The 12,050-nt window shown below is 29.9% G+C and overlaps 1 protein-coding gene across 1 annotated transcript; it reads right to left on the reverse strand.

Annotated features, from left to right (window-relative positions):
- Window positions 1-10,422: 10,422 nt before the first annotated feature.
- Window positions 10,423-11,481, reverse strand: LOC114737697 (pentatricopeptide repeat-containing protein At1g12300, mitochondrial-like). The gene has a single exon (XM_028925653.1). The coding sequence runs from the start codon at window positions 11,479-11,481 to the stop codon at window positions 10,423-10,425; it is 1,059 nt and encodes a 352-aa protein (XP_028781486.1).
- Window positions 11,482-12,050: the final 569 nt, after the last annotated feature.

The raw sequence follows: 12,050 nt of genomic DNA on the forward strand, positions 1-12,050 counted from the left end.
AATAAAAAATTAATTTTATTTAAAAAATACCACAAAATACCTGTTACTTTTCTCAATGATAAATAAGGTTTTGAAGGAAAAAGACTACCTGCAATCCCAATTATAAAACTTTGTTTGTAAACTACAAATGAGATCTTATAATTAAAATATTGTTATGAATATAATAATATCTTTGTGGATGTCCATATATCTCTTATTATCTCCTATATTTCCTATAATCTCTAATATCTCTCATTATCTCTATATCCCACAATTATCTCCTATTATTATGTAATCTGTAGATTCTATCAAAGGAGTAAAGCTGTGCCTATAAATAGAGGCCATGTATAATATATTGAGTACTCTTGAACGGAATGAGAAATATTCTCTCTTGTTGATCCTCTCTTCCTCTATATAATTCTTCTCTATTTCTTCTTTATTCATAACACGTTATCATCACGAAGTTCTAACAAGGTGTGTATGATATACTTTTCTATCCCATCATAATTTTAGAGCATCATCTTTATTATTTTTCTAGAGTATCATTTGCTCTGTTCAAATAAAAATACCTCGAGCATCATATATATGGTGTTTTAGAGTATCTGTATTCCTATTCAATTTATCTAGGATAATCTAAGTCATTATATGGAATTAAAAAGATTATCTACCGTTGTTTTAAACATCAGGTTCCATGGCTATGATTGGAGATTCCCCCCCCTTATTTCTTATTAACCTGATATCACTATTTTGATGGAACCTGAACTTCCAATAGATACTAGCAGTATCTGTAAAGATTTACCATCTAAAGTTAAATGGCCAGAAACCATATAATTCTAAGTTTTCATCTCATTTTAATTAAATGGCCAGAAGCCATATAACTCATATTTTTTATTCTTTTCAAATTAAATGGCTAAAAGCCATATGATTTTGATTTTCCATATTATAGCCAGAAGCTATACAACTTTGAGTTTTTATCTTATGGCTAGAAGCCATATATATATATATATATATATATATGGGGTTAATTCTCTATTTTTTTAAATGACTTGAAGCCATATATATTTGATATTTTATCTTATTAAATAACTAGAAGTATTTAGGTATAAATTTTCCATCTTATGGCTAGAAGCCATATATATTTGATTACTGTTATCTTATTAAATGGCTAGAAGCCATGTAATTTGAATTTTCTATTTTATGGCCAGAAGCCATATATATAATTTTGTTTTATCTTATTAAATGGCTAGTTGCCATATAAATTTGATTTTCTATCCTACGACCAGAAGCCATAGATATTTGAATTTTTTTTATCTCATTAAAAGGCTAGAAGCCATATAATTTGTATTTTCTATTTTATGGCCAGAAGCCATATATATATATTTAATTTTTCTTTATTTATATGTATCATGTTGAATTTTCTATTTTATAGCCAGAAGCCATTTATATATATTTAATTTTTCTTTTATCTTATTAAATGGTTCGCATTCATATAATTTTGATTTTCTATCTTATGACTAGAAGTCATAAATATTTAATTTTTATTTTATTAATTGGCTTGAAACCATATAACATCAAAGTTTTATCTTATAGTCAGAAACCATACATCTTTAATTTTTTTATTTTGAAATTAAATAGCTAGATGCCATGTATCTTTATTTTCTTTATTAAATGGCCTGAAGCCATATAGTTTTGATTATGAGAAGGATCATTATATGGTTTGTTTATAAAAGAAAAATTATGACAATTAGAATTATAAATAATGTAGCCTAGAAAACTAATGACTATATAGTGAATGATGTATTGGTAAAAGAGTTTATCTTTTCTCTTTATTTCATGTTACATTTAATTAATTTGAAATTCAAGTTTTACTTTTATCTTATTCTCATATATTTTCGACATTCAATTTGATATTTATTAATATTATAATTTTCTTATTACTAAATAGCCAGCAGCCATTACACTCATATTATTGAATCACATGAAAATAATAAATTATGATGTTTTTAAAGCCCTGAAGGCTTATGATTTAAATATGAAGTGACACAAATGATCTTTAAAAATATATATAATTTCCAATATAGATTCTTGAAGACTAATGACTTATAAATAGTCCTGAAGGCTTATGATTCAAATTTTTCTAACTATATAGTTTGATTTTAGTCCTTATAGATTTTTTTTTGTTGAATTTATAAATTTATGAATAAGTTTTGAAGCATTACATAATGTATACAAAGAAATAAAGTTTTTGAATAACAAAATATCGAGAAAATGTATATATTTTGTTCAAAAAAAAATACTTCATATTTTGAAAAAAAATAAAAGTATAACAAGAAGTAAAGTATATCATATAGTGAAAAAAAAACAATATATGTTAATTCCTAAACAACTGTATATAGCATTTTTTGAAGAACTATATATAATCAAAAAAATTGATATAGTTCTACAAGAACTAATAACAAAAGATTGATATAGTTTCTGAAGAACTGGCAATTGAGAATGAAATTATGACTCACAAACATATATATTAGAATATTTGTTTATCAAAATGTCTTAAGGTAATAGCGCAATTGGATTGAAATTTATTATTATATCTGAATTAAGAAGCATTTGGATTTTCAAGTTAAAGATATGTTATTAGCTTATTATATGCTATTCACTCTATTTGAAATATAAAAATAAGAAAAATATATTTATATGACTCACACTTGAGGGGGAGATTATTGAAATACAAGTGTGAATTATGTTGGATGGAATTTGTTATTATTAATATTAATGTCATTCCTTATATCTCATATTCTTTTTGAAAAAAAGCTTCAGAAGAGTCAATAGCTTAACCTTCTATGAGTGCACAAGTTTCTACCATTGGGTAAAAGATGTAAAATAACGCTCTAGAAGAATTATATTATGATTTATTATCCTGGAGATAAAATTCATAATTGATAACATATTCCTTATAAAATATTAAGGAGAAAAATAAATAATATAACATGGTAACAAGAAGTTTACCAATAATAGAAAATAATTTTACAATAAACCAAAAGTTTATACATTCATAGTTTGGCATGACCGGTCAGATCATCCCAGATCATAATGATGCAAAATATCATGAAAAATGTGTATTATCATTTATTAAAGAACCGGAAGATTCTTTAAAAATGATATATGATTCAAGAATTTTTATGTGTTGTCTGTTCTCAAAAGAACTAAATAAGAGAATATCACTACCTATGCTCAAAATCAGATCCGTGCAGATTTATAATGTATCAATTTTATATATGGGCATATTTAGACACCATGTGGACCAAAGTAATACCCTATAAGTGAAAGATGTACCTATAAATAGTCACATGTGTTTATGATCAACTTGCAACCTGAAGTTTGCAAATATGTTTAGATAATTACATGGAGTACATAAGTTCTTGATTATGAAATCAATATGATTCTCGTTGAAATTGCTAGTGATTGTTCCTCACGTTGCTAATAATTATATGCTTAGTAATAGCCTCTATAAGTAGTTAGATCAGAGTTTATGAGAACAGAATTCCCATTTGAGTGTTGGGATGATTGATTTTATATATTTTTGCAGATAAATGCATCAAGCCAACAATGTATTATGAATTCTCCCATTATAATTGGCTTTTGGTCAGGAGCCAAACATTTTTCATCTTAGAATGTGCAATATCTATTATTCCACCGTAATAATGCACATAGATGGATATTAAAAGTAAGTTGGGATCAATGTTGGATAAAAATCTCCTTATTCTTGTTTGTCTCTAAATGAAGCAAAATAATGTTTCTAAAGGAGATTTATGGATTTGGGAGACCTACATTACATGTTCCCAATATGAGGGGGAGAAAATGTGTAGCTGGAAAAGAAAACACATAGAATGCATTTTCACTATCAAATGTAGATCCTCAAATATAGTAGTATGAACTAGAAGTTCATAAAGTGTTGCATTCGTAAAACATTACTAATATCTGCTAGATGCAATTACTGACCCAAATGAGAATTCTTAATTCTTATATTCTAGCTAAAAATGCTCCTATTCTTAAAGACATGCTAAAAGCATGAGATTATGATTGGTTCCAAAAGAAAAGAAAAGGGAGCAAATGATCATGATGATCATACTAAGGAGGCATGGATTGCAAAAGAGGTTAAGACATAACTCTTTGACCCCTGAAAAGGTTTAAATGTCTGAAAGCAATAAAGAGATCTCGATATATTATGTCATAAAAGAAAATGGGACCGGTAAAGGAATAAAATTGTCGACAACAATTTGATTGATGATATCACATGATCAAATGAGGATCTTATATATAAATCTGTTATGAGATACAGCTAGAAAAATCATTGGCCAACAGAAAAGAAAAGACGCAACATTATAACAGGAGATTTGTGTATCTCTAACCCAAGCACCTGAAGTGTAATGGGCATTTGTACAAGAAAAGAGAAATACAATCTTGTGGTGAATTAAAATTTTTATGTATCTTACCAATCTGGCAGTTTGATAATTTATAAAAATATCTCATATGCGTCTAGAAAATACAATTACTCACTATGTAGTGAAATTATATGTGAATCCCAGAAGGATTCAAATCCTTGTATAAATATAAACGATCCAATACATGAATAGATATGGATCATAATGTATGAAAATCCTCGAAGGATTTAACTTTCTAGAAGCATACAATTATGTTCTCAAGAACACCATTGAAGTAAGTCTCTATATGAGATATATGTGATTAATATCAACTGAAGGAATGATGTAAACTTATTCCAACTTGTTTGTTTGTGACAAGATTCAAAATGAATCTATTATCAGTACTATTTATAATGATAATATCAGAACTTCTGATGAGTTTTCAATAGTTGTGAATTACTTAAAGGAAAAAATTTGAAATGAAACATTTCAGAATAATACATATAAATAAGTCACATCTATTACGTGGATGAGCAACATCTATTATATGTTTCACTAGTTGCAAGATCTTTAGATATTGACTAAAGATCGATTTAGACCTCTAGAACGTAATAAATAAACACTTGGTCCAAAAGTACCATATTTTAGTATCACTGAAGCATTTATATATCTAGCCATATAGAATCTGATATATCATTTGCTAATTAGCATGATATAGTTTTTTTTATCAACATGAAGATGTTGGAATGAAATTAAAAATATTCTTCGTTACTTTAAGGGTGCCATGGAGGTAATATTATTTTATTTGAAGGTACCCAAGACTAATATTAATGGCTATATAAATAAAATATTTTTGTTTGATCCTTATGTCAAGAGATCATAGTATAATCTACGTGTGGGTAAATCATAAAAGGACTATTTGTCTCATAATTTTTAGAAGATTATGAAATTCATATTTAACATTTTTATCTCATTATAATATTTGAAAGGGTTGTTCGTTATATTAGACTTTACAGGCTTCAAGATATCAACTGATGTTGCCAAGAGGAGGAGTTGATACACGCTGTACTTTTTTTTCCTTGTCTATGGTTTTGTCCCATTGGGTTTTCCTAGCAAGGTAGGCAGCATTGCATAGTATATCAATGAATGATGTACTCTTTTTCTTTCGCTAGGTTTTTATCCCATAGGGTTTTTCCTAGTTGAAGTTTTTTAAGGAGGCACATTCATATATATTGGACATCCAAGGGTGAGTGTTATGAATATAATAATATCTTTGTGGATGTCCATATATCTCCTATTATCTCCTATATTTCCTATAATCTCTAATATCTCCCATTATCTCTATATCCCCCAATTATCTCTTATTATTATATAATCTGCAGATTCTATCAAAGGTGTAAAGCTGTGCCTATAAATAAAGGCCATATATAATATATTGAGTACTCTTGAATGGAATGAGAAATATTCTCTCTTGTTGATCCTCTCTTCTTCTATATGATTCTTCTCTATTTCTTCTTTATTCATAACAAATATGAGATAGTAATAAATAGGTGATGTTAATTATTCTTGTAGAGTTTTAAATGTCAAAATTATTTATTTGTTATTTTGAAATTCAACAACGAATTTTTTGTCGTTTTTCTTTTTATCTATTTATATTACTTTCCGGTGCTTTGTAATTTATGTTAAGTAATTGATTATTTTTTAAACTGAAAAATCTATTCTAATTAGTTTTTTAGTTGTTTTTCATTATATATATATATTTAATATTTTTCCTTGATTCTCACTATTCCAATCCTATTTGAATTTGGATACAATAGAATTTTGAAAAAATTAATCTTATGTTACTTCAATTTTTAACTTATTTAGTCATTTCTAACTTGGTTTCTTAAGCATGACTTTGAAAAATTCAATTAAATTTTAGTTTTTATAATTTGGTTTCTTAAATTTTTGACTCGTTTAAAATTAAGTTTTTATGTTATCAAATTTTTTATTAAAAAAAATCATCATCCCTCCAACTCATAACTTAATTATTCTACACGTAAGAAAACGTTAATCATATTATTAAATGCATATATACATTTATAAATTCATCTATTAATACTTGTAAATTTTTTTATTAGTTGTTAATGTAAATCATAACTTGTGAATTTTTATTTAGATGAACAATTGTACTTTTGTGTATAAGAAAAAAGAACAATTGTAATGTTTTCCATCAAAGTTAGGGAGCTCTGTTTATTACACATATAAGTTGTTGCATTATATAACATAATGACTTTAATAGATCAATGGTTGTGAGTGTTTGAGAAAGTAATTTTGATGATTTCAAAAATAATTATTATTTAATAATTTTTGTAGTAAATATTTTTAAAATTAGTTATTATTTTGTCAACGAATTTAAAAGAAAAGGTTGAGCGGCTCATGACTGATTCACTGATATGGTTCATGAAGAGGAGAGAATGGAAAAAGCCATTATAGAGAGATAATGACATTTTAAAAATTAATTATAAATGCTTCCTTTATTAAACTTTTATAAGAGTCCTGTTCATTACCAACCAATTGATAAGGCTTATAAATAGAATTTAAGAGTGTTTTTTTCCCAACAAATCGTAAGAGTGTTATATGAAGCAAAATATTAATAAAACAAATCCATCAAATTTAGTACAGATTTGAACTAAGCTGAAAATTTGCATTGCTCATAGTTATATAATCACTTATACTAAATATAGGTTTTGTTTGTGCATCAATTATTATCTTTTAATGAATAACTATATCAATTATTGATATTATTAATTTATTGCCACGATACAATAAAATTATTAATTATTGATTAATATTTAGTTTTCAGATATAAAGTATGAGATATTATTATAAATTCAGATTTTGCAAATCCACCTCATTCATTATTGATCATGCCTGTATCAAATTTTTTGTTGAATGGTCATACCAGATATCAAGGTAAAAAAAAACCGGACCGGACCGGCCGGTTCGACCGGAAAACCGGTGAACCGGTGGCTGGTCCGGTCCGGGAGGCCAAAAAAACCGGCCTGTAGTTGAACCGGTGCTAACCGGATTAAACCGGTAATAACCGGATCAAACCGGGCAACCCGCTGGTTTGATGGGTTGTCCGGTTTTGAATATATATATATTTTTTAATCCCCAATCCATGGAAACGACGTCGTTTGGATTGGAAATTTACAAAAAAAAAAAATTGAAGACGGGTCCGGTCCAAATCGAACGAGTGAAACACTGAAACGATCTCCCTCACCCCTGCTTCAGTTTCTCTCGCCGTCGCCTCCCTCCCCCAAATCGAAATCCCTAGCTGAATCAAGCTCAAATCTGCCGTCGTCTCGGATCGTCGCGTCACGTCGTCGAGGTTGAATGTTGAAGCAGTCGGTGATCGTGGTTCAAGCTCAAATCTGCATCGCAGCCGCAGGTGGTCGCCTCCCATAGTCCCATCGTCGTTGCTTCTTCCCGGTGGCAGAATCATCGTCGGAGCTGCAGGTGCGTTCTTCGGTTTTTTTTTAGATATTAAATCATCACTCATCAGTGTGCTCTGTTCTTCGGTCAAGTAGTTTTGTGCGTTCTTCGGTTTTTTTTTCCGTCTGAATTCTGAAGTAGCTAGGCTTAGATAAAATGAGATTTGTTTCCTTTTTCTAATGTAGAACAATATCGTGTATGATATAGATATAAGATCCGGGAAAGATTATTTGATTCGTTTGAATGATGATGTGCGTTCTTCGGTCGGTCATGCAGCATACTGAATTACTGATTGATGATTCAATGATATTTGATTTACGGAAATAGCTTCTTTAAGTGCAAATTTGATCATACTGAATTTTGGCATGATGATATCTGGTAGCACATCTGAATATTGGCGTGATGCTTGTATGAAATATTGGCGTGATATTGGCGTGATGCTTGATTATTTGAATTTGAATGATGATATCTGGTCAGCACATCTGAATATTGGCGTGATATCTGGTCAGCACATCTGAATTTTGGCATGAGGATTCGTTAATCCAAGTACTTAAAGTGCACATCTAAATATTATTTCATTTGAAATCTGAATTTATCAATTTGATCTTTGATTTTTAATCAGTGATGTTATATTATCCGAGCTAATCCCATAGCAATGAAGGTATATATATATAATTAAGATTCTATTAGTATTCTTAGATGAATATATAACTATTTGCATAATGATTAATGTTGATTATTGTTTATATAGGTGATGAAGATATGGACATTGCTGATCCTCCACCTTTGCACGATGATACTGTTACTCCTACTTTTCCTTGCCCAACTAATGATATCTTAGTCCATGCTCCTACCAATGATCTTAATGATGATTTTGATTTTGTATAGTGATGAAGATGTGAATTTTATTAATATTTGCTTGGTACAATTAAACCTTTAAACTACTTTTGTAACTTTCTATGTTTTTTTTTAGTGATTATTATTTATGAATTCAGTTCTATTTTAATATTGTGAATTAAATTATATTATTTTAATATGACCGGTCTGACCCCGGTCCGACCTCCGGTTCGACCAGTGACCCTTGACCCACTGCCTCGACCGGTTTAGCTCCCGGTCCGGTTTTTTGTTCCTTGCCAGATATTGTTATAATTAATTGTCATTTCTAATAACGTATTAATACTATTAATTATTAATTAATATTATATTTTTTTTCTAAATATAAACCTTGGGGATGCTGAATATAGATTCAATCTTTGAAACTCACATAATTAGTTATTGATAAAGTGGGATAATATAATAATATCTTGATTTTAATTTGGACTTCATAACATGTCGATGAAAACTTCATGTTTCTTGCGCAGTTTCACAAGTTTACAACACCCTTTGATACATCCATTGATGGAAATATATTGGGTGTTCACTGATCAATTTCAAACAGCAAAAAAGGAAAAAAAATTGTTTCTCTTTTAAAGAACTTACTAACAATTAGGATTCAAAAGCCTCCAGACAATTTTTTCTTTAAGAAAAATTACATTTAGTTGGTCATGTTGTAAGTAGTAGGAACTAGTCCCTAATAACATAACAAACTAATATTTGAATCCTTGCTAAGAAATATATTCATATTTAATACGCAGCTATATTTTAAATAGAATTACTTTCAATAAAAGAATACATGTCATCAATCAAAAAAGAACAAAAAAAACCAATGCCTAAACTTGTTAATTTCAGATTGTACATTGCCAAAATTATTTTTTAAAAAACAATCTGAACCTAATATCACTCAAGTGACTATGCTAATAATGTATGACCAAGCATTTATCTAATCTAAAACTCAGCAATCTCCAACATGAAGCTAGAAAGTTAATGCCAAATAAAATATTGGGATTTGATACACATGAAGTTAAGATCAAAAGCAAGAGAAACTTAATGCCAATGGAAGTAGACAATCTCATTTGAACTTGCATCTATATTTGAAATAACTCATTGCTTGGCTCGTAGAAATTAAACAATAGCAAGGGCTCAATTTAAACAAAAATCTTGAAATGTCACAGCAAAATATATTGGCTGATGGAAGTGCAAATTTTCCACTAAAAACTCTTCAGTCATAGGTAAAAGTTAGTAAACCACAATGCGTCATAGCTAATTAATAGCAAAATTTAAATCAAAGGATGGATATTTCACAGATGGGAAAAAGGGAATTCAGTTTTGTAGCTAGTCATGATGAGCCGGATTAAATTTTGCAATTCAATCATAAGAAAATAACTTTAAACATAAAACAGAGACCCTCAACTAGATTATATAGGGTAATTGAACAAAGAAAAATAAGTTTACTGAAAAAAAAAAAGCTTTCAACATAAAACAAATTAGAATTGGGCCATTAAGAAAGAAACAAGAACGCCATGTTAAGACAAAAATTTCACAATGATAATGGAACAGAGTCAAAATAAAATTAGCTAAACATATGGCTTAAACAGACCATCAACAATAGTAATATACAACAACTTCAATAACAAACAAACAGTAGAGGGTCTCACCTTGTTTCATTTTAACGGCCCTTAGAAATCATCTTATGAAGAAGCTTCTCTGCCTCATCATCCTCATTTTTATCAAGAAGATGTCCAATATTAACTGTAAAAGTTGTCGTGTCTAGGATGTAGTCAGTGTCTTCCATTTTATTATCAAGGAGGGCCTTTGCCTCGTCAAACAAACCCTCTTTACAAAGTCCTTTGATCATAATAGCATAGGACAGAGCATTTAGATGCCGACCTTCCATCAAAAGATATTGAAAAATCTCTCTTGCCTTATTTAATCTTCCACTAGTGCACAAGCCATCCATGAGAATATTGTAAGTGCGAACTGTAGATTGAATTTTCTTTTCGACAATATGTTGAAATAATGCAATTGCTCGATCAATATCCTGCCTTTTACATAACGCATGTGTCAAGATATTATAAGTGATTATATTAGGAGGATGACCTCTGTGATGCATCTCATGAAGAAGATCACGAGCAAATGAGATTCTTCCTGCTTTGCAAAAGCCGTCAATCAGACAATTATAACTTGCTGTGTCGGGAACCAAATTTCTTGAACGCATTTTCTTAAAGAGACACACGGCATCATCCAATCTTTTATTCTTACAACACCCATCAATCAAAACGTTATAATTCAACACATTTGGCCTCAAACCACTTTTAATCATTTTATTAAATACTTCAATTGCTTCCTTTACATTATTGACCTTACAATATCCACTCATTAAGCTGTTATAGGAAATGACATTAGGCTTATGACCATACTTCATGATTTTGGCAAACATGACTTGACTTTCTATGATCCTTCCTTCTTTACAAAATGCATCCACGAATGTAGCAAGGGTGGTCACATCCACGTTGATACCTCTTCGAAACATATCATTGAGCAATTCAGTAACTTCTTCCCATTGCTGGATTTTGCAGAATCCATCAATGAGAGTGGTGTATGTGATAGTATCGGGAAATATTCCATTGTCAATCATTTCTGAGAACAAATCAAGTGCCTCTCTTACAAATCCCTCTTTACAAAGCCCATCCATGACTGTGCTGTACATAACTACATCAGCCTTCATTGCAAGTCTATGCAACTTCTGGAGTAATTTGATAGCATATCTGATTTTCCCCACCTTACATAACCCATTAATTATTGTGCCGTAACTAACTTAATCCAAAAAATATCCTTTTGCAATCACCTCATCATGGAAACCCAATGCTTCCCCAATCATGTTGTTGATACAGAGTCCCTTCAATAGTGAAGTTAAAGTTATAGTATTCGCTTGAAAACCCATCTTAAAAATCTTCCCCAATACGGAGAAAGCACAATTCATCTGACCCACGTGGCCGTAACAGTTGATCAAAATAGCTAGAAAAGCTAAGACGGAGTGAAACCCTTCAACTGCACCTGAGAACAAAGAGAAATAACGGTGGGATAATGCTTCATTTTAGCAATGGCTCCAAAGCTTTGCTAATTTTAAAAACGGAGGGAGGGGGACGTTCACGAAGCATGCGATTGAACGAATCAACCACATCTGTGATGTCGTTTGGATTTGGAGAATGACAATGAAGGAAGAAGTTGAGACAAAAGGAATGAGGTAAAGAGTTAAGCAAGCGAGAAGACGATGATGGAAGAAAGCGAGGAAAT

This window comes from Neltuma alba, unplaced genomic scaffold (assembly GCF_004799145.2).
Source record: "Neltuma alba isolate B1F8T4 unplaced genomic scaffold, ASM479914v2 tig00013480_pilon, whole genome shotgun sequence".
Taxonomy (NCBI): Eukaryota; Viridiplantae; Streptophyta; class Magnoliopsida; order Fabales; family Fabaceae; genus Neltuma; species Neltuma alba.